The following is a 20,935-nucleotide window of genomic DNA, read 5'->3' as shown; positions in this document are numbered from 1 at the left end:
CTCTTGGTGCACGTTGTGGAGGGGGGACAGCATCTCGTGGTGGGCGTTCTGGGGGTATCGGCGGCTTGTGGTGCACGGAGTCCCGCCCAGCTCACTGGTGTCACTGTTTGCCAGAAGCCGGGTGGGACCTCAGCCAGAGTGTCCAGCTCAGTGAGCTGGGCGGGATACCAGCCAGGGCATTATAGGTTGCTAAGATGCTCTAGCCTCAGGCTGCCACATTATAGGGGCAACTCTGACTTTCGGACTTTCGGTCTCCAGGTCAGAACCTGACAGGGGTGTTACCTAGCTACCCGAAAGCTATGCTCTAGGCATACCTGAAAAATTATGTCTAATTGTACACCCTTTGTGTCACATGGTTATGTTAGTACAAATAACTTTTAGAATGTACTAATAGAGGCAGCATGTTGTTGACTTGATATGAAAAGCTGCTTTCCAATGTTCAGACCACGAAACAAGAGGAAGGAAAAATGGTTTCAGGTTCCCTGAATTAAAGAGAAACTTAGCTCTACTCTAGAGCTCTACAAAGGATCACTAGGAAACCACTTGTTGTCTCCTATAGTGTTGTTCTCTCACTGGACAGTCCCCTCCCTGTTTGTGTTGGTCCAGCTCCTTTGCTCCTCCTTTCATATCACTACATAACATTTTGATGTAGCTGCTGGGGAAGTAGTAATAGTAAATACTATAGCGTGTCACTAGAGTGACAACTGTTGAGGAGGATTTTAGAGATAAAAAACATGCATAACATACTGTATGTGAAATGTGCATTTAATGGTCTGGTGACAGAACCTATTAGGAGTGCTTATTAGTGATTCACCAGGAATTGGTGACATCTTTTAGGGGAAATAACTAACTAGAAGTATTATTTCAGTCTGCAAAATAACTGCTTTCACATTGTTTTAGTGATGTGTAATATTTCTTAACACTTACCTTGTATACTATGTTTCTTTTCAGATTCAACATGCCACATGATGATAGTAATAAATGCAAGGAGGAGGGTGGCAAAAATCAGCAAAATGTTATGGCTCCAACCCTCAATTTTTACACCAACCCCTGGATGTGGTCAAAGTGCAGCCGAAAGTATATAACACAGTTTCTGGAGTAAGTTCAGCATCTGGAAAATGCTATATGTATGTACAGGAAGGGTGTTTGCAAGACGGTGTAATGGAATATGCCAGGGTAAAAATAAGGGGACTGCCATTTATGGGCCATTCGGAGGTCACCCAACATTTGCTGCCCTTTCAATAAGGAGCCCTCACACACTGTCTCCCAGCTCCTAAGCGTACATCACCTGAGCTCATGTGGCCTCTGGCCCCCTTACACTCCAGATGTGTCAGCTCAGACAAAGTAACATAGTAACATAGTATGCAAGGTTCAATAAAGACCACAGTCCATCAAGTTCAACCTATATATGTGAGTGTGTGTGTATGTGTGTGTGTGTGTGTGTATTTATCTGGCTCTACAACTTCCCATATCCCCGGGTTCTCAATACAGTTTTAGGATTAAACAGTTTGTTCCTAATATTGTGGTCCCCATTGATGATTTTGAAGACTGCAATAAGGTCCCCTCTTAATCGTCTCTTTTCTAATGTGAATAAGTTAAGATTTTGAATGCGGTCCTTTAATTAATTTTGTAGCCCTTCTCTGAACGTAATTAAAGCTAAATCATGTATAAACTACAAAAACGTAAAGGTGCCCATACACTTTAAAACCATCGCAAGACCTTGCGATGGTTGTAAAGTAATTTAAAAAACGTACGATCTGCCCATCTTGGACAAGAAGATCATACTCTCGATCATCGCAACCCCGCCCCCCTGAGGGGCGGGCTTCCGATGACCGCAATGCTGAACGGGCAGTGTGCGCGTGCGCACACCTGCCCGTTCAGCATTTGTCTCCCGAGCACCGTTCAAACCAGCCGAAAATCGTACGATTTTCGGCTGGTTTTCTAGCGTGCTCCTTAGACAAAGGACGTGCGACCGTACAGTAGAAACGGTCGCACGTCTTCGTTCACACTGTTCGATTCTCGTACGATCGCGGGATTTTCGTACGAGAATCGAGCAGTGTATGGGCACCTTTAGACAGGAAAGTCTGACCATTACATCAGCACAGTTGTTACTGATTCGCCTTAAAACTCCAGGCTTAGGGGCTGGTGTCCTCATAGAATCCCTATAATAACAAGCATGACTTCACTGGGTGAATGCTTATTCCAGGGCAAAGATTCATTAGTTAGGGAGACCAGGATCAACATGACAGCTACAGGGCCTGCACCTTTAAAAAAAACAAAACTGTAATGGCAGCTCTCATATTTCTGTCCCTTTAGGTTCACTTTAACATTGAAGCACCTTGCGAATAATGTATTCTGTTGTGTCAACCAGCTATTGATACCATGAATTATACACGTACATGTTTTCTTTTGTGCAAGGTATCTGGCAATTTGCAAAGAAGATTGTGCAGCCAGTTAAAATAAATTAATGACAGCTGTTCTCTGGCCAGTCATGTGACATTTTGGGGTCCATGTTCTTGTGCTTTGCTGTCGGTGGGGGAAAGTCATTACTGTCATTAAAGTCATTAGTGCAGAAAGTAGTGATGATTGTGTGTAGCAGTACTGTGCGCCAAGGCTGATGTAATGGCTCCATTTAGGGGAGGGCGTGTCCATGACAGCCTAAACCCACAGGAAGTGAGTTGAATGACACAGAGTGTCATTCAAACCAGATTCGGACAGCAGCAAAATGTCTGAATAGTGAGTCTGCAGGGGACGGCTCCGGAGTAAAGTTCAGTATTGCAGATGCATGTATATTTTTGCTGTAAAAGCTGCTGGGCAATAGATTTTTACAATGTTTTACAAAGCTGGAGTTTCGCCTTAATATTTTGGCTAAATATGTTTTTAGTCAAAAGCTATGGAAATATTTCATTACCCAGGACCAGGACTCAAACCCAACTCCAAACAAAACTTTACTTGTTTTTGGATAGAGCAGGGAAGGGTTAGAACCAAGCATATCAGAGAGCCAAGCATACATTATTTTCTATTGCAGGAAAGCCCCTCAAATGTTTAGTTTCTAAATGTCCTTGTACTGTATAAAGATATTTACACTTCCAGGGTTATAGGCCTGAGTGTTTGCTGAGTGGCATGGGTGTCTAGTCAGGACTCCCACAAAGTCTCTTTGGCATGAAGACGTTTCTTTAAGCCTAATAAATTATTACACACACTGAATTCCGTAATAAAAAAGGAGTAATCTCCTTCTTTTGGCAACTCTTGCTGAGCATTCCATGTCCATAGACACGGTGTAACCAGGGCAACCAGTGGTCTCATGCTGGCCTACGGTTTTTCTAATTGGACATTGTGTTCTGGTATGACAGTGTGAGGGGGATACCTGGATAGGCCCAGGAGACTAGGCCGCGGCAATATACCACAGATGATTCACTGCTGTTATTCTTCAAATGACAATAGCACAGCATGCAGGGTACTTATATATATATATGTATATATATATGTATGTGTGTGTGTTTTTATTTTCCCTTAGTGATTGGTGTTATGCATGAGTGAAATGTGCATTCTTTGTACTCCAATAACGGGCATTTTCCTCATATAGAGAGTGTCTTAGCTTTCCCGTGGAGTATTCGACAGTTCTCTTCTAAACATATCTAAATTTAGCCATCTTGCATTGTGCACTTAAATAGGAACTTTACCCACCAATTAAATGTCTCCCAAAACAGTTACTATTTAGGCATGACAACTGTCTAAGTCGCCAGTGTGCCTATTTCAGCTCCAAGCCAAACTTTCAAGCCCTCAAATGGCTGGTAATATAGCTGGTCCGCATGCGCAGCACCATGGCAACTACAATCCAAATAGAGACCAAGATGGCACCTTCCTTGGCTACAAGGGATAGGAGAATGTAATTCCTCTGTAAGGCCGAACTCTACATGGGCAAACCTGATACTGGGCATACATTTTGCAAATGCAGCTTTTGATCACAAAAACTACTTAATGGATCAAGGCATCCTACCACAAACAATTATTATTAAAAACCAACGTATGACAAAAACTGTTGCTGGCAGGTTGTCCTGATCCATTCTGTAGCTTTTATATTCCAATGTTTGATAGGTAAGTGTTAACCCTAACCCTAAGGTTTTTTTCGCACATATATTTTTTTCTCATAGCAGCTTTAGGACCGCTTACTAATTTATTATCCATTTTAGCAGTCTTCCAAGAGCGCAGATCTTTGTTACAACTATATTCCAATGTTTGCTGAAAGTAGACAAAACAGCCAAATATGCCTGCAATTTACATTTTGTAGCCTCATGCAGGGCCCTCACTTTAATGAGAAAGCCTGAGGCTATTGCCTCAGGCAGCATCTCTTTGGGTCACGTTGGCCTAATTTCCTGGAAAAAGATGTGTAAGGGCCATATACATCTCCCCACCCAGTTCTTAGTAACCTGGGACGCTTTTCTCACCAAGCTCCTGGCAACCTGTGACATTGCTGGTAACCAGGAGCTCAGCGTGACGCTGCCTCCCTTACCCCTTACCCCCCTGTCTCAGGTGGCAAAAAGGCTAGGGATGCCACTGATCTCGTGCGCCTGTGAAGAAATTGGGCAAAGTTTTCCGGGATTGAGAGCTCTGATAGCACAAGACACCACACAGAAAAACCAGATACAAGGATGACATATAATGTTGCAGATGATGCTGTTTTCCAATAGCTAAAACAAAAAACCCTGAAGCCTGAAAACACATGGAAAACGCTTCAAAAATGTGCATGCATATGCAAAAAAACTTGCAAAAATAGCTTCAAAGTTGCCTGAAAATGCTCATGCACAAGTGTGAATGGGGGCTAATTTCCCCATGGGGTGTTGTAATGAGATATTGGTGCCAAACATACCACTTCTGCAGCAAGATCTCACAGCCCTGAAGATGGGCTTACAGGTGCACTTCACTTCATCTCACCTATATACCCTACTTTAGTTAATGAGGCACCATTTGTCTGGAGATGTTATCAAGTGTATGGAATGAGGTTGTGCACTGTTGACTCTGTGTCGCTTCCCTTTCAGCACAGGATATGGGGAATGTCTGCTTGATGAACCTGCCCCAAGATCGTACACTTTACCTCAACAAATGCCTGGTGTCCTATACAATGTCAACAAGCAATGTGAGTTAATATTTGGGCCGGGATCGCAAGTTTGCCCATATATGGTTAGTACTCATATATTCTGAGCTTATTAAATGTATGAATGAGTTTCTCACTTCAAGGGGTTTTGTATGGACAATATAAAGTATGTTGCTAGGTTACAGCAAGGGATGTGTTTTTCTCATTAGTGCCTATTTATTCACTGTTTACACGGCTCTCACACCTGTTAATCAAATTGCTGGGCACCTATCCTGCTAGCCTCGCCGCTGGCAATGTTAAAGTGTAACTGCTGGGCACCTATCCTGCTAGCCTCGCCGCTGGCAATGTTACAGTGTTTTGCTGAAAGTAGACAAAACAGCCAAATATGCCTGCAATTTACATTTTGTAGCCTCATGCAGGGCCCTCACTTTAATGAGAAAGCCTGAGGCTATTGCCTCAGGCAGCATCTCTTTGGGTCACGTTGGCCTAATTTCCTGGAAAAAGATGTGTAAGGGCCATATACATCTCCCCACCCAGTTCTTAGTAACCTGGGACGCTTTTCTCACCAAGCTCCTGGCAACCTGTGACATTGCTGGTAACCAGGAGCTCAGCGTGACGCTGCCTCCCTTACCCCTTACCCCCCTGTCTCAGGTGGCAAAAAGGCTAGGGATGCCACTGATCTCGTGCGCCTGTGAAGAAATTGGGCAAAGTTTTCCGGGATTGAGAGCTCTGATAGCACAAGACACCACACAGAAAAACCAGATACAAGGATGACATATAATGTTGCAGATGATGCTGTTTTCCAATAGCTAAAACAAAAAACCCTGAAGCCTGAAAACACATGGAAAACGCTTCAAAAATGTGCATGCATATGCAAAAAAACTTGCAAAAATAGCTTCAAAGTTGCCTGAAAATGCTCATGCACAAGTGTGAATGGGGGCTAATTTCCCCATGGGGTGTTGTAATGAGATATTGGTGCCAAACATACCACTTCTGCAGCAAGATCTCACAGCCCTGAAGATGGGCTTACAGGTGCACTTCACTTCATCTCACCTATATACCCTACTTTAGTTAATGAGGCACCATTTGTCTGGAGATGTTATCAAGTGTATGGAATGAGGTTGTGCACTGTTGACTCTGTGTCGCTTCCCTTTCAGCACAGGATATGGGGAATGTCTGCTTGATGAACCTGCCCCAAGATCGTACACTTTACCTCAACAAATGCCTGGTGTCCTATACAATGTCAACAAGCAATGTGAGTTAATATTTGGGCCGGGATCGCAAGTTTGCCCATATATGGTTAGTACTCATATATTCTGAGCTTATTAAATGTATGAATGAGTTTCTCACTTCAAGGGGTTTTGTATGGACAATATAAAGTATGTTGCTAGGTTACAGCAAGGGATGTGTTTTTCTCATTAGTGCCTATTTATTCACTGTTTACACGGCTCTCACACCTGTTAATCAAATTGCTGGGCACCTATCCTGCTAGCCTCGCCGCTGGCAATGTTAAAGTGTAACTGCTGGGCACCTATCCTGCTAGCCTCGCCGCTGGCAATGTTACAGTGTAACTGCTGGGCACCTATCCTGCTAGCCTCGCCGCTGGCAATGTTACAGTGTAACACAAGCATGGGTGAGATGAGGTGTGTGAAGAGAGGGCTGTCACCGTGTACTATAGGTGTTTATGGGACTTTGCAAAGAGAAAACTGTAAGTGTAGATACACTTATATTATTTTTTAAATCTTTATTTAGACGTTACAGGAGAACAGTAAGATATCATACAAAGCAGGGATGCACTGATACCGGTATTTCGGTATTGAATACAAGTATCGATATTTTTTTTTCCAGTACTCGCCGGTACCAAATACAGATACCGGAAGTCCCATTCAGGAAGCCAGGCGGTATGTAATGACTCGCCACCTGGCTTCCTGATTAGCCGGGAAGCCAGGCGGCGACGCGGCGTGTAAAGACTCGCCACCCAGCTCCCTGATTAGCAGGGGAAGCCGTCCCCATGCTTCTCATCACTAGGTGACGAGAAGGCATGGAGCCGGCTTTCTGGCTAATCAGGAAGCCGTGCCCCTTGTAATGACACGGCCCCCCACTTCCTGATTGGCCAGGAAGCCGGCTCCATGCTCCCTCGCCAGAAAGCATTCAGTGGGCACATTGGAATCTTCAGAAAGCATTCAGAAGGCATTTAACAATTGCTGCTGCTTGACTTTAAAGACGCTTACTAAATGCATCAAGAATAAGTGCACTTTAAAATAAAGTGCACTTATTCCTTTTGCCCCTTTACTATGACCTAATCTAACCCATCTACCCCCTCCACAGATGCATACTTACCTCATTCCCAGGGTCACAGCCTTCAGTATTAATTACACCCAGTGTCTCAAGTCTTGTCCTGGCCACAACTGTGCATTACAGCCCCATAAACGTCAATCAGGCCTGTGTCTATGAGGCTGTAAAACACAGGCGCGGTCAGGATGTAAACAAACACCAGAGGCAGCAATCTTCAGGTCGAGGTAAATATGCATCTATGGAGCGGGAGGTTGGGTTATGTTAGGTCAAGGTAAGGAGACAAAAGGGATAAGTGCACTTTGTTTTAAAGTGCACTCATTCTTTAAAGCTGAACTCCGGGCGGTTATTGGAAAACAATAAAAGCAGTTATGCATTCAGTAAAAATAAAACATAAAATCTATTTGTAAATATAACTAGTGTAACTGCCTGAATTTAACTTGGTATGAGGCTCTTGTTATGAGCAGAAGACCACAGACAGGGGAGAGAGGGGCAGCAGTAGGGTCCAATCAGGTGTACTGTTTCAATGTCCTGACAAAGATCATTGTTTCTGCTAGGAGGAGAGAGCATAGGAAATATCTCATCATTATACAGCTGCTCCTTTACTGTCCACTCACAGAAAGAGGACCCAGCCGATATGCATAACTGCATGTCACAGACTAGCTGTGCTGTGTGGTGGGGCTGTGTAAATCTCAGGACTGGATGAACAGAAATACAATAAATATGGCAGGTATAACAGCTTCAGCATGTTTACTTCAGCTAGTGGAGTTCAGTTTTGATAAATGCATGCCATAAATCCTAACAAGGTATGGGTTTTCAGATACAATGCACTATAAAGGAAATGCAAGGAGACATAGCAAACCTTACAAAGTGCAGACAAATAAAAATACATGTGTTATTTAATATTATTATTTATTATTATTACTACTATTATTATCTTCAATATTATTACTGTTATTTAAGAGTACTGTTGCCCAGACAAGCAAAAATACAACAACATAGCATGTGTTATTTGATATTATTATTATTATTATTATTATCATCATCATCATCAATATTATTACTGTTATTTAAGAGTACTGTTGCCCAGACAAGCAAAAATACAACAACATAGCATGTGTTATTTGATATTATTATTATTATTATTATTATCATCATCATCATCAATATTATTACTGTTATTTAAGAGTACTGTTGCCCAGACAAGCAAAAATACAACAACATAGCATGTGTTATTTGATATTATTATTATCAATATTATTCATATTATTACTGTTATTTAACAGGACTATTGCCCTTTACTGTTATTTAAGAGTACTGTTGCCCAGACAAGCAAAAATACAACAACATAGCATGTGTTATTTGATATTATTATTATTATTATTATTATCATCATCATCATCAATATTATTACTGTTATTTAAGAGTACTGTTGCCCAGACAAGCAAAAATACAACAACATAGCATGTGTTATTTGATATTATTATTATTATTATTATTATCATCATCATCATCAATATTATTACTGTTATTTAAGAGTACTGTTGCCCAGACAAGCAAAAATACAACAACATAGCATGTGTTATTTGATATTATTATTATTATTATTATTATCATCATCATCATCAATATTATTACTGTTATTTAAGAGTACTGTTGCCCAGACAAGCAAAAATACAACAACATAGCATGTGTTATTTGATATTATTATTATTATTATTATTATCATCATCATCATCAATATTATTACTGTTATTTAAGAGTACTGTTGCCCAGACAAGCAAAAATACAACAACATAGCATGTGTTATTTGATATTATTATTATTATTATTATTATCATCATCATCATCAATATTATTACTGTTATTTAAGAGTACTGTTGCCCAGACAAGCAAAAATACAACAACATAGCATGTGTTATTTGATATTATTATTATTATTATTATTATCATCATCATCATCAATATTATTACTGTTATTTAAGAGTACTGTTGCCCAGACAAGCAAAAATACAACAACATAGCATGTGTTATTTGATATTATTATTATTATTATTATTATCATCATCATCATCAATATTATTACTGTTATTTAAGAGTACTGTTGCCCAGACAAGCAAAAATACAACAACATAGCATGTGTTATTTGATATTATTATTATTATTATTATTATCATCATCATCATCAATATTATTACTGTTATTTAAGAGTACTGTTGCCCAGACAAGCAAAAATACAACAACATAGCATGTGTTATTTGATATTATTATTATTATTATTATTATCATCATCATCATCAATATTATTACTGTTATTTAAGAGTACTGTTGCCCAGACAAGCAAAAATACAACAACATAGCATGTGTTATTTGATATTATTATTATTATTATTATTATCATCATCATCATCAATATTATTACTGTTATTTAAGAGTACTGTTGCCCAGACAAGCAAAAATACAACAACATAGCATGTGTTATTTGATATTATTATTATTATTATTATTATCATCATCATCATCAATATTATTACTGTTATTTAAGAGTACTGTTGCCCAGACAAGCAAAAATACAACAACATAGCATGTGTTATTTGATATTATTATTATTATTATTATTATCATCATCATCATCAATATTATTACTGTTATTTAAGAGTACTGTTGCCCAGACAAGCAAAAATACAACAACATAGCATGTGTTATTTGATATTATTATTATCAATATTATTCATATTATTACTGTTATTTAAGAGTACTGTTGCCCAGACAAGCAAAAATACAACAACATAGCATGTGTTATTTGATATTATTATTATCAATATTATTCATATTATTACTGTTATTTAAGAGTACTGTTGCCCAGACAAGCAAAAATACAACAACATAGCATGTGTTATTTGATATTATTATTATCAATATTATTCATATTATTACTGTTATTTAAGAGTACTGTTGCCCAGACAAGCAAAAATACAACAACATAGCATGTGTTATTTGATATTATTATTATCAATATTATTCATATTATTACTGTTATTTAAGAGTACTGTTGCCCAGACAAGCAAAAATACAACAACATAGCATGTGTTATTTGATATTATTATTATCAATATTATTCATATTATTACTGTTATTTAAGAGTACTGTTGCCCAGACAAGCAAAAATACAACAACATAGCATGTGTTATTTGATATTATTATTATCAATATTATTCATATTATTACTGTTATTTAAGAGTACTGTTGCCCAGACAAGCAAAAATACAACAACATAGCATGTGTTATTTGATATTATTATTATCAATATTATTCATATTATTACTGTTATTTAAGAGTACTGTTGCCCAGACAAGCAAAAATACAACAACATAGCATGTGTTATTTGATATTATTATTATCAATATTATTCATATTATTACTGTTATTTAAGAGTACTGTTGCCCAGACAAGCAAAAATACAACAACATAGCATGTGTTATTTGATATTATTATTATCAATATTATTCATATTATTACTGTTATTTAACAGGACTATTGCCCTTTGTTTCATAAAGCTGTGCAAACTGCTGGCGCTATATAAATCCTATATAAGATTATTATTATCATTATTATTATTATTACTAATATTATTATTAATATTACAAATTATAATTTTGTTGGTGTTGTAGTATTTCTTTGTTAATCACAGCTTTGAGTTTTTGTTAATCACAGCTTTGAGTTGTTGTTGTGTTCTCTTCTGTTCAGTGTCCTGAGAAAAACTGCAAGTTAGCCCATTGTTAATTCTCTTTAGACACTTTCAGGTCATTAATGTGTTAGTTATGTACAATGGCTGTTAATGTGCATTTGCTGCCTTTACAGCCTTTCCCTGTGTGAATGTAAACTTTGTTCCATATTTAAAAAGGCTGTTTCAGGCTACATAGAGGGTCATTAACGCTGTTATAGACTTGGATCCTTTAGCCAGATAAAAGAAGCTTTGGGAAAAAAGTTTCACTGTAAAGTGCAGCGCAGGCAGTTTTCTGTGAATTTATATGTTATACATTAAACCGCCTGGGAATGAACTGTGTCTGTTTTTCCCCACAAAGCAAATGCAGTGCCGGAGACTGTGGTGCATTAATATGGAGGGGCCACACAAGGGCTGCCGAACACAGCACACGCCATGGGCGGACGGGACGGAATGTGAGCCGGGAAAGGTGAGAAAAGGATTTTACTTTTCAATAAGGTGTCAAGAATAATGCAACGTGAATACAAAACCGATGTCATTATAATTATTTATATTCCTTACATTTTTATTCCCATTGATTTTCCTACTTGCCCTTTTCTGTCTCTAAAAAATGGTCATCATTACATTTTGCCAACGGTCTCCCCACCAATGGGGACAAATAGCCTGACAGGGGATCTAACAGCCCCCTACTTAATCCAAGAAATATGTAAATTACAGGTTTGGCTGGAGTTTCACTTTAAGTGCATTTCTGTGATTGCTTCAAGGGTGTGTTTTGTGGTCAGTCGAGGGGATTTTGTGTTTGGCAGAGTTCTTCTTTAAAGCCCAAATGAGCTTTCAGCTTAAATAGCTAAACACATTCCACATGCATCAAAACAAAAGGTGTGCAAATCAGGGACGTCCAGAGGCCGGGTGTCAACCGGAGCGGTTCCCTCCTCTCTACCGAAACTGTCGGGCTCTCGGTCAATGACCAAGTGCCCAACTTTTCAGAGGGGGTGACACCAAAATCACTGTCAGTCATTTTGGTGTCACCCCTCCAATGGTGATACCCGGGTGCGGGTCGCACCCCCCGTACCTCCCTTGTGACGCCACTGGTGCAAAGACTTATAGTTTGTATTTTTTTAAATAAGCCACAGGCTGAGTAGAAAAGCCTGACCCCTGCCAGCATGCTGCAGAGTGAGACCCTATCTCTCTGTGAGGAGGCAGTGGTCTCACTGCAGAGGTCTGACACACCTTCTGCTGAGTTAGAGGTAGATCTATCCAATCAAAGCAGAGCATGAGATTTACTGACTACAGAGCTATTGGTCTGACTCAGTAAGGGGGCGTGTCAGACAGCTCCAAAGAGATGATTCACTTGGTGACAAGGGAGCATGAAGCCATCTTCACGATCAGGTAGCTGGACAGCATGTAATGACTTGCCTCCCGACTTCCTGATTGTTTGGTTGATAAGGGCTTCAGGAAATCAGCAGCACTGACGTTAAGCAAAGGATTAAAAAAGTGTAACATAAGTTGTTCATGATAAGCAGTGCTTTAGCAAACTAAATGTCGTCCAGTTAGAGTTTACATCAACTTTATGAGTTTCATTCCTCCGAAAATACTGGAAAATCTGTTCACCCGAGCTAGCTGTGGTCCTATTATTGTGCTAAGCAAAGTTTTCTGTTGTTTTGCTTATAATCTATTTTGGCCTTTGAAAGAAACATCATGGAGGTGGTGATGTCACACAGGAAGCAGTAAAAGTCCAGCACAAAGAGGCAGAAAATTCCCATGTCCCTCTCTCCTTTCCCACCGTTACACTTGGCTGCCCTCGAATCGTAGGCCCGGGGAACAACCTCAGAGATGTATTGTGGTGAAACGGCCCCGCTGTTCCCTTTATCTGGAATGATGCTTTAAAATAGCTCGGTCCACAATTAAAGAGATAACTTCAGAAATGGAGACAATGATCGCTGGCCCGTGCCAGCAAATATCCCGTTATCTTCTGTCGGCCTGTAATAGGCAAGCGTAATATAATCCTCCTGCTTCACATGACTCATATTGTATGCTTCCTTCCTGCATATTGGACGGAGAAGAATAATATTCATATGGATTCTTTCTTTAGAACAATTCTCCAGTTTATTCATAAAAGAATGAGTTCATCCAAATAATGTTTTTTTGACTAGCACTGACCACTTTGAATGTAGATGAAAACTGTAAATGGATGACATTTAGTCAAGTTTAGCTCAAACAATTGCCATGGTTGCTTTTTTTTTTAAAATAATTGATTTCAACTTTTTTAGCCGTACTTGCATCTCCTGCAGCCATTTTCTGTCTACATGCACTCTAGAAATGACTGAATATCTTTGTTTAGGCACAGCTTCCTGACAACAGTGGACGATACCTGTGCAATGTCTGTTGGTATGGCCACTTGTAATCTCCACCAGGGACAAATGTGAGAGGGTGACAGCTGTGTCCCAACTATGTCCCGCTGGTTCGTTTACAAGTGACCTTGACGATGTCGCCAAGATCACTTGTAATAACACTGCAGTTCCCTCCTCCCCCTGGGCTTGTTAGCTCCTGTGTGATAGCGATAAAGTTAAATTAAAGAAAAAAATGAAGATGAAAAGATAATTACATAAAGACAAATTAACAAAATGTAAAAAAAAAAAAAATAATAAATAATAATCAAAATTTAAAAAAAAATAAAATCTGATTAAAAAGTAAAAAATTATTTAAAAAATCATAATAATAAGATACAAAATAAAAAAGTTTAAACTAATAAGATAAAAAATGTAAAAAAATAAAAAAAGTAAAAGATGATAAGATAAATAAAAACTTAAAAAAGGAAAAAACATTGATTAAAAAAAGAATGCAACAATAAAAAAATTCAAACTAACCCTGCCGCCCCACCATCTTGTTGCCCTTTTCCACTGTGTGAGGGGTGCATTGAGGAACCTGGCCTTGGGGCAGCAGAGAGAGTAAATCCGGCCCTGGCCTCAGCCGTGGACATATACCTTCTCTGTCCATCTGCCCATTGTCACCAGGACAGAAAGCACATTTTAGGGTTGTCACCAATGAGATAAGAGTACATACCCCAGTGGGGTCACCTGTGATGGTTGTACTTTGTAAAGATTCCTACTCACTTCCCATTGTGTCTTTGAAACAGAAAGTGCATTGCAAATAAAATCCCAACAGGTGTTTATCGTATTCCTTAATGTATCCAAAGCTCAATAAAACAAAATTTGGCATTAGACACTTAGTACTTCAGGTTCTGCTGTTATTTATGAACAGCACCACAAAGCGGCAACGCAAGTAACATGTTGCCACACACTACTGCAACAAAGTAGTATGAATGGGTTTTGCAACAAACACAGGTTCACATTACCAAGAGGGAAAGTATACCTTTAAGAACTCATTCCCTAAGAACACAGATTTAAAATCAGTGAATCTCTTTATTAAAGGCCTTGCAGCTGAAAGAAGTGGTGACAATAGGGCAATGAGAAGCAGAAAGTCCATGCTGGATGTAATTATTGGTATAATATCTGAAATGGCACTTGTTGATAAGGAAGGAATTCCATTCTCCCGGTGGAATAGGCATTCCATTTATGTCCCGTGTGAAAAGGGATAAAGTTACCTGCATTGTTCAAAGGTATTCTCTCCTCTTGACCCTTGCAGGAGCTTTGGTTTAAGGAAGGTTCAAGTATGGGAACCTTAATCAAATAGTTGATATCGGAAGTTTCATAAACAGAAAGAATCTGTCATACTTTCTGAAGAAAAATAATGCTTTGAATACAGTAACTGAGATTTAAATAAGAAAGCAGATGCAAAGACAAAATATTAATGTTGTGGAGCTGCTTTTGTATTGTATTTTATGTCGTTTACCCACAGATTGTATATAGCATGCCTTCCAAAATTCGTATTTCTCGGACACATGCAAATTTGCAAATCCCAGTGCATCCGAATGTGTCCGAATCCGAATTTCGGTTTCCGAATTTCGGATCCTGTACGAATTACTTTCAAAAACTAAACTGAATCGGACATGTAACTTTTCTGGCCAATCAGATGTGTTTTTCGGTTTAATGCATCCGAATGGGTCTGAACGCGAATTTTCCTTACGGCAACATGTGAGCCATATAAAGTATATACAATACTAAAGCTGAGGCTCCTAGACCCGAATGGCATTCGTGTCTAGGAGATTCAGCTTTAGTACTAATATCTGTATATGGTTTTCTGTTTTACTCACAACTAATATTCTAAAACTCATCCGAAACTGATGTAAATTCGGATTTCGTCCAAATCCGAAACCCGAGCCGAGTTGAATTTCGGATCCGAATCCCGAATTCCGACATAACAAAATATCCGAACCAAATTTTTCTGCAGCTTACATGTCTAATGCCTTCCTTTAGATTGGATGGTATTCCATGTGAGACAGGTGTATCCTTGTAATTGGCATAGTGACAGGTTTATGTTCATTGTAAATGAAGTAGGGAAGGGTGAGGCCCTCTATCAAGTTTTAATTTCTATCTGGGGTGATTGTAATCTATATTTGTCCTGTTGACCAGTTGTCACCAGAGCAAGAGCTGAGAGTAAATCATCGATTGGGGACAAATATTCTGGTGACAACAGTAGAAGAAGGGAATTCCTCTCACTTTAGCAAGATTTCTATAATTTCCTATCATGTCTTCAGAACAAGAAGCATAGGGAATTCTCCACAATAGGACAAAGACAGCAAGAAATAACTCAATAGGGCAGGGTTGGGCAACTCCACCCTCCAGCTGTGCTTTAACTACAAATCCCAAAATGCCTCGGCCTCTGGGAGTCATACCTGTAACTGTCAGCCTTGCAATGCCTCATGAGACTTGTAGTTCGAGAACAGCTGGAGGGCCGAAGTTGCTACCCCTGCAACAGGGGTTTTATTCTCTCCAAAACTTTAATATCCAAAACGAAAAAAAAAAACACTTTCTGCGCTGAAATGCTGAATTTCCATATTTCCCCAGTTTATCCCTCTAACTAGTTAAAACAGCATGCCTGTATGTGTTTGATTTATTTGCATTAGTAGTGCATAATTAACCAGTTGCTCTATTAATACGTAACATGAAGTAGAGCCAGAGCTGTGGTCTAATCTCTGCAGGTATTTTACCTATTGATCATTTAACAAGCGATCGCTATATTGTTACCTGAGCATTCCAACCAGTAGCCAGGCTGAGCCATTGTTCCAGCTCAATCTTCCATATGCAGGTCTGACTGATGGGGCTGTCAGCTTCTTCCTGGGGACTATTGAAAACTCCTTGGTCCTATAGGTAGTAATGGAGCTCTGGTGTCTCATTCATCAAATAAACTCTCCTGTATTTGTAAAGGAAGCTACGCCGGCTTTATCAACGCAATCTGATTCCTGCGGAGCTGAAATTAGGAAAAATATCACATTCTTTAGAGGAACGCATCAATCAAACATGAAGATTTGCACTTAAAGTGAAATTCTACATTTAGGGGAAAAAAGCATGATTAAATACATTACATTGATTTGAGCAAATGTTATTGCAGACTCTTGGGCTTGTTCACACCAAATGCAGATCAGATCTGCATGAGTTTCTGCACACGCAGTGCAGTGTGTTTTGCCCCGTTTTTTTTGCCGCGTCCCAGGCCGTTTTTTCCCCGCAGCCTAACATGGGCTTTCAGTGCGTTCCAGGGAATTTGCATGCATTTTTGATGCGTTTGCATGCATTCCAGAGCAGGAAAAATAGTGCTTGCTGCAGTTTTTTTTACATGCTCTGAAACTGAACGCTGCTGTGTGAACTAGAGCCTAAAATACCATTGGAATACATTGGACGCAGTTTTGATCTGTTCTGTAACTGCTCTGTAACTGTAACATACTTGGTGTGAACTAGGCCTAAGCTGGCTATGCACTTGTCAGAATGCCTCATTGGAGGAAGTCACTGTTCGGATGAGAATTCTCAGACCGGCTTCTTCAACATAATCGACTGAAAAATTGAGTTTTGAGGAATGGAGAACTCTGTGGATATTGACCCATGCATTGCAGTCAGTTATCCTTACGGAGCACTAAACCGGAGGGTCTTCCTGGTATAGTCACATGACCAGTCCCATTGTTATACTAAGAATGGGAAAAGCAGTGAACCAGTCAGATGAGGAAACTACAATTTGGTGGACATTCTGTATACAAACTGAAAGTTAATTTGTCATATACTGATTGTCATAAAATAGAACGTTAATTTGTCATATACTGTTCCAAAATGGCTTCTGCAGTAAGATACTGTTGTTGCTGCGTATCTCGGTACAACACAACCTCAGCAAAATATAGCAACCTAGAAGCACACTCCTATAGCCTGTTTGCCTTCAGCAGTGTGGAAATTGTACTTTTCAGGGGAAAGAACACTGACTCTAAGGCCCCTTACACATGGATGGTCCAATCGGGTCAGTTTTTCAGGCGGACCCGATCAGATGCCCAATGTTGGTCTATGGTCATCCGGGTCTAAAAAGAAGGGCATCCATTAACACCCCCAACTCCGGCTAGGTCCAGAAAAACAAATGGAACAGTGTTCCATTTCGCCAGACCTGACCATGCCTGATTGCAGGTAATCAACACATGTCCATTTACATCCGAATCCCTATAGACCGGCATGGGGTCCGTTGATTTCACTTTTCTTCTCTATCGCAAGATGGAGGAAAAAATTGGAAAGACAAAGATGTCACAGCAGTGAAATCCAACCTGTACCGCTCCAACCAAGAGGGGATCCGTGCATTGATCCCCTCCTGATCCGCCCCTGTGTAAGGGGCCTTAGGCCTTATGTTATTGCCCATCAACCTTATTTCTATTTGGATGGTCTAAGGGCCACTATACATTACTGCATTGTGATAACACACACATATTTTACTTGCATTGTGTAGGCAACATTTATTTTGAAAGAGCTGCCCATGCACCACACCACACCACACCACACCACATACGTGGTTCACGTCTATGTGTTCTAAAACAAGTGTGCTACAGTCGGCTTCCTAGGTTCAATGGGGTGTCATTCAAACTGAACAAATGGCTATAGATATTGAAGTATTTACATATCCTAAAAAATTAGCTTTAAAACAAGCCCTTGCTGACCTCTGTAGCTGCAGGCACTGCAGATTAGTTCACCCTCAAAATTTACAGCAGATGCGCTAACATTTGACTATAGGAAAATATCATTTTAACCTGATTTCCACAGTCTTTTCTTTCAATACGGACAATGTTTTTATGTTCCATTCACTTCAAACAAGGGTAAATATGAATAAATAATTTATATTCTGGGAAGCAGAGTTGTGTGAGAACCTGTAAATAAAACATGATTTTTTCACAGTTGAATTCTTCCTTTGCTTATGCCTTGCAGACAGCACAGTGTATTACATCTGTATTACCTCTGTTTATCTTCACCACAGCATTGCAGGTACGGCGTGTGCATCCTGAAAGAGCGCGATTCCTCCGTTATCGACGGCTCCTGGGGGTTATGGAGCCCGTTCGGGGCCTGCTCAAGATCTTGCAGTGGGGGAATTAAAACTGCAATCCGTGAGTGCAACAAACCAGAGTAAGAACACATTACACACGAGTACTATTACTTTTTTTTATTAAACAAGAAGCAACTATTTATTTTCATCTTCCATTATTTGGATCTATTTATATAAAGGTTTCGAGCTTAATTAAAAACTAAACCCCATGGCAAAAAGAAATGGAATGTAGAAATACATGGATGTTAATTGTGTTATCTGCTAAAGGATTTGTAATTCTTTTCAGCAACTCCTGTGACCTCGGTATAGCTGTCAGACAGCATAGCCGGGTCCGGGAACATCCTGCAAAGTACACTGCACTTAAATAATAGTGTCTGTGCTGGGACCCCCCTCAGCCCAGGACCCAGCTCAGGCCAAGACCCCAATCAGCTCAGGACCTGCCACAGCCCAGGACCCACCACAGCCCACTACACCTCTCAGCCCAGGATCCCCCTCAGCCCAGGACCCAGCTTAGGCCAGGACCCCAATCAGCTCAGGACCTGCCACAGCCCAGGACCAGATGAGTTGGGACTGAGCTGGCTGTTTTTTTCCAGCGCAGCCCCAACCCAAGACAAGGCAACTTACCTTGTCTTAGATGATCGCCATTCACACCACAACCTTGCAATCTTTAACAAATAGGCAACTTTTCAGCTCCCATCATCCTCTGCACACCGGCTGAAGTTTTATATTAGTGGCTGAAATTAATGAGAAGGGGTAGTCCAGGAAAATATAAATATCATAGCAGCCTCATATTTCATGCATGGTCAATACGTGGGGAGGTGTTTAGGCAACCTTAGAGTTCAGGCATACTGTAGTTCAGGTATATTTTAGAAAGCAGAGATAAGGAAAGAAAATATTACATATTGATTAAAGCTGAATAGGATGTACCGGTGTAACTAAGTAGTTGGTTGCACAGAAGATATTTTACATTATGCTTAGTGACCTTTATGACTCCTTGAAAATAAGAGCTCTTCATTAACCCTTTCAGCTATGGACAAATGACAGTTGCACAGTCTGGCCATTTCCAGGGGGTACAAACTGTTGAACAGGCTAGAGTTTCTTGCCTGATTGCTATTGTTCTCACAGTGCTGGTGTCAGGATTGCATAACTGATCTTCACTTTTTTGGCCCCTCCATATTGATGTAAAGGGATGTACATGGCTTAGCTGAGCATACATGTTGGTGTAGCACCCTGCAGTGCTCTGTAGAGTTTTTAACTTGAGGTTATTCTGATCACATCTGCATGCCCAACCCCCCTCTAATATCTATGGGCACACTTAGGCTGTATTATATATGGGTCTTTGTATGGAGACTATTATATATATTTATCTTTGATGAGCCCTTTTCAAGGCCATAGGTGTGAAAAGGAATAGGATATAATGATAAGTTATCACAATATATATAATGATAAATTATCACAATAAAGTCAGAAACATCTCTTGCTCTTTATCCAGGCCATGGAATGGTGGTAAATACTGCGTCGGCCGACGAATGAAATTTAAGTCCTGCAACACTGAACCATGCTCTAAGCAAAAGAGGGACTTCCGCGAGGAACAGTGTGCTGACTTTGATGGAAAGCATTTTAATATCAATGGACTACCTCCGAATGTCCGCTGGGTGCCAAAGTACAGCGGAAGTAAGTAGTGCCCAGAGCGCCTCTTCCACTCGTTCTGCTGAAATTAAATGTTATTGACAAACCATTTCCTCTCTGTCTATAGTTCTAATGAAGGATCGTTGTAAACTGTTTTGCCGCGTGGCAGGAAGCACAGCCTATTATCAGCTCAGGGACAGAGTAGTGGATGGGACGTCGTGCGGACCAGACACCAATGACATCTGCGTGCAAGGACTGTGTCGGGTAAATAGTTACTCACTTGATCTGTGAATTGCTGAATATAATGATTGCAGGTCTTATTTAAAGTGGAGGTCAAGTTTTTTGTTTTGTTTTTATCTGTAATAATCATTTCACCTGATTAGGAAAGAGTAATTTTGCAAAATTGATTTGCAATGAAATAACTGATTTTTTTTATTAAACATTTTTAAAAAATGCATACAAAAAGTTATAACAAAGAGCACCCGGGCTTTAGTTACTAAAATACATTATTTTAGCCCTGTTTCCAGGAAGCAGTGAGATAACATGGCTTTGTTTTGATAAACAAAGCCATGCCACTGTATTACTGTATTATGCATTTGATAACATAAAACCAAAATAATACTTTTTTTATCTTGCCTTTTTTATCTATTTGTATGAAAGTTTAGGGTTCCTATGTTATTCAATGTCCCAGCTACTGAGGACCACAAAAACAGGTCCAGGATAGTTGAAAGGAA

The 20,935-nt window shown here is 39.8% G+C and overlaps 1 protein-coding gene across 1 annotated transcript in view; it reads left to right on the top strand.

Annotated features, from left to right (window-relative positions):
* Nucleotides 1-20,935, top strand: part of ADAMTS9 (ADAM metallopeptidase with thrombospondin type 1 motif 9) — a 202,755-nt gene that overhangs the window by 51,789 nt on the left and 130,031 nt on the right. The window contains exons 10-15 of the mRNA XM_018554557.1: nt 952-1,098; nt 5,040-5,181; nt 11,473-11,580; nt 18,507-18,652; nt 20,065-20,246; nt 20,329-20,465. Coding sequence (XP_018410059.1) covers nt 952-1,098; nt 5,040-5,181; nt 11,473-11,580; nt 18,507-18,652; nt 20,065-20,246; nt 20,329-20,465 — 862 coding nt within the window. The remainder of the gene's footprint in view (nt 1-951; nt 1,099-5,039; nt 5,182-11,472; nt 11,581-18,506; nt 18,653-20,064; nt 20,247-20,328; nt 20,466-20,935) is intronic.

The sequence above is a fragment of the Nanorana parkeri genome, unplaced genomic scaffold (assembly GCF_000935625.1).
Source record: "Nanorana parkeri isolate BGI_ZX_2015 unplaced genomic scaffold, ASM93562v1 scaffold9, whole genome shotgun sequence".
Taxonomy (NCBI): domain Eukaryota; kingdom Metazoa; phylum Chordata; class Amphibia; order Anura; family Dicroglossidae; genus Nanorana; species Nanorana parkeri.
The sequence above is the reverse complement of the archived record's forward strand: the minus strand, read 5'-3'. Positions and strand labels throughout refer to the sequence as shown.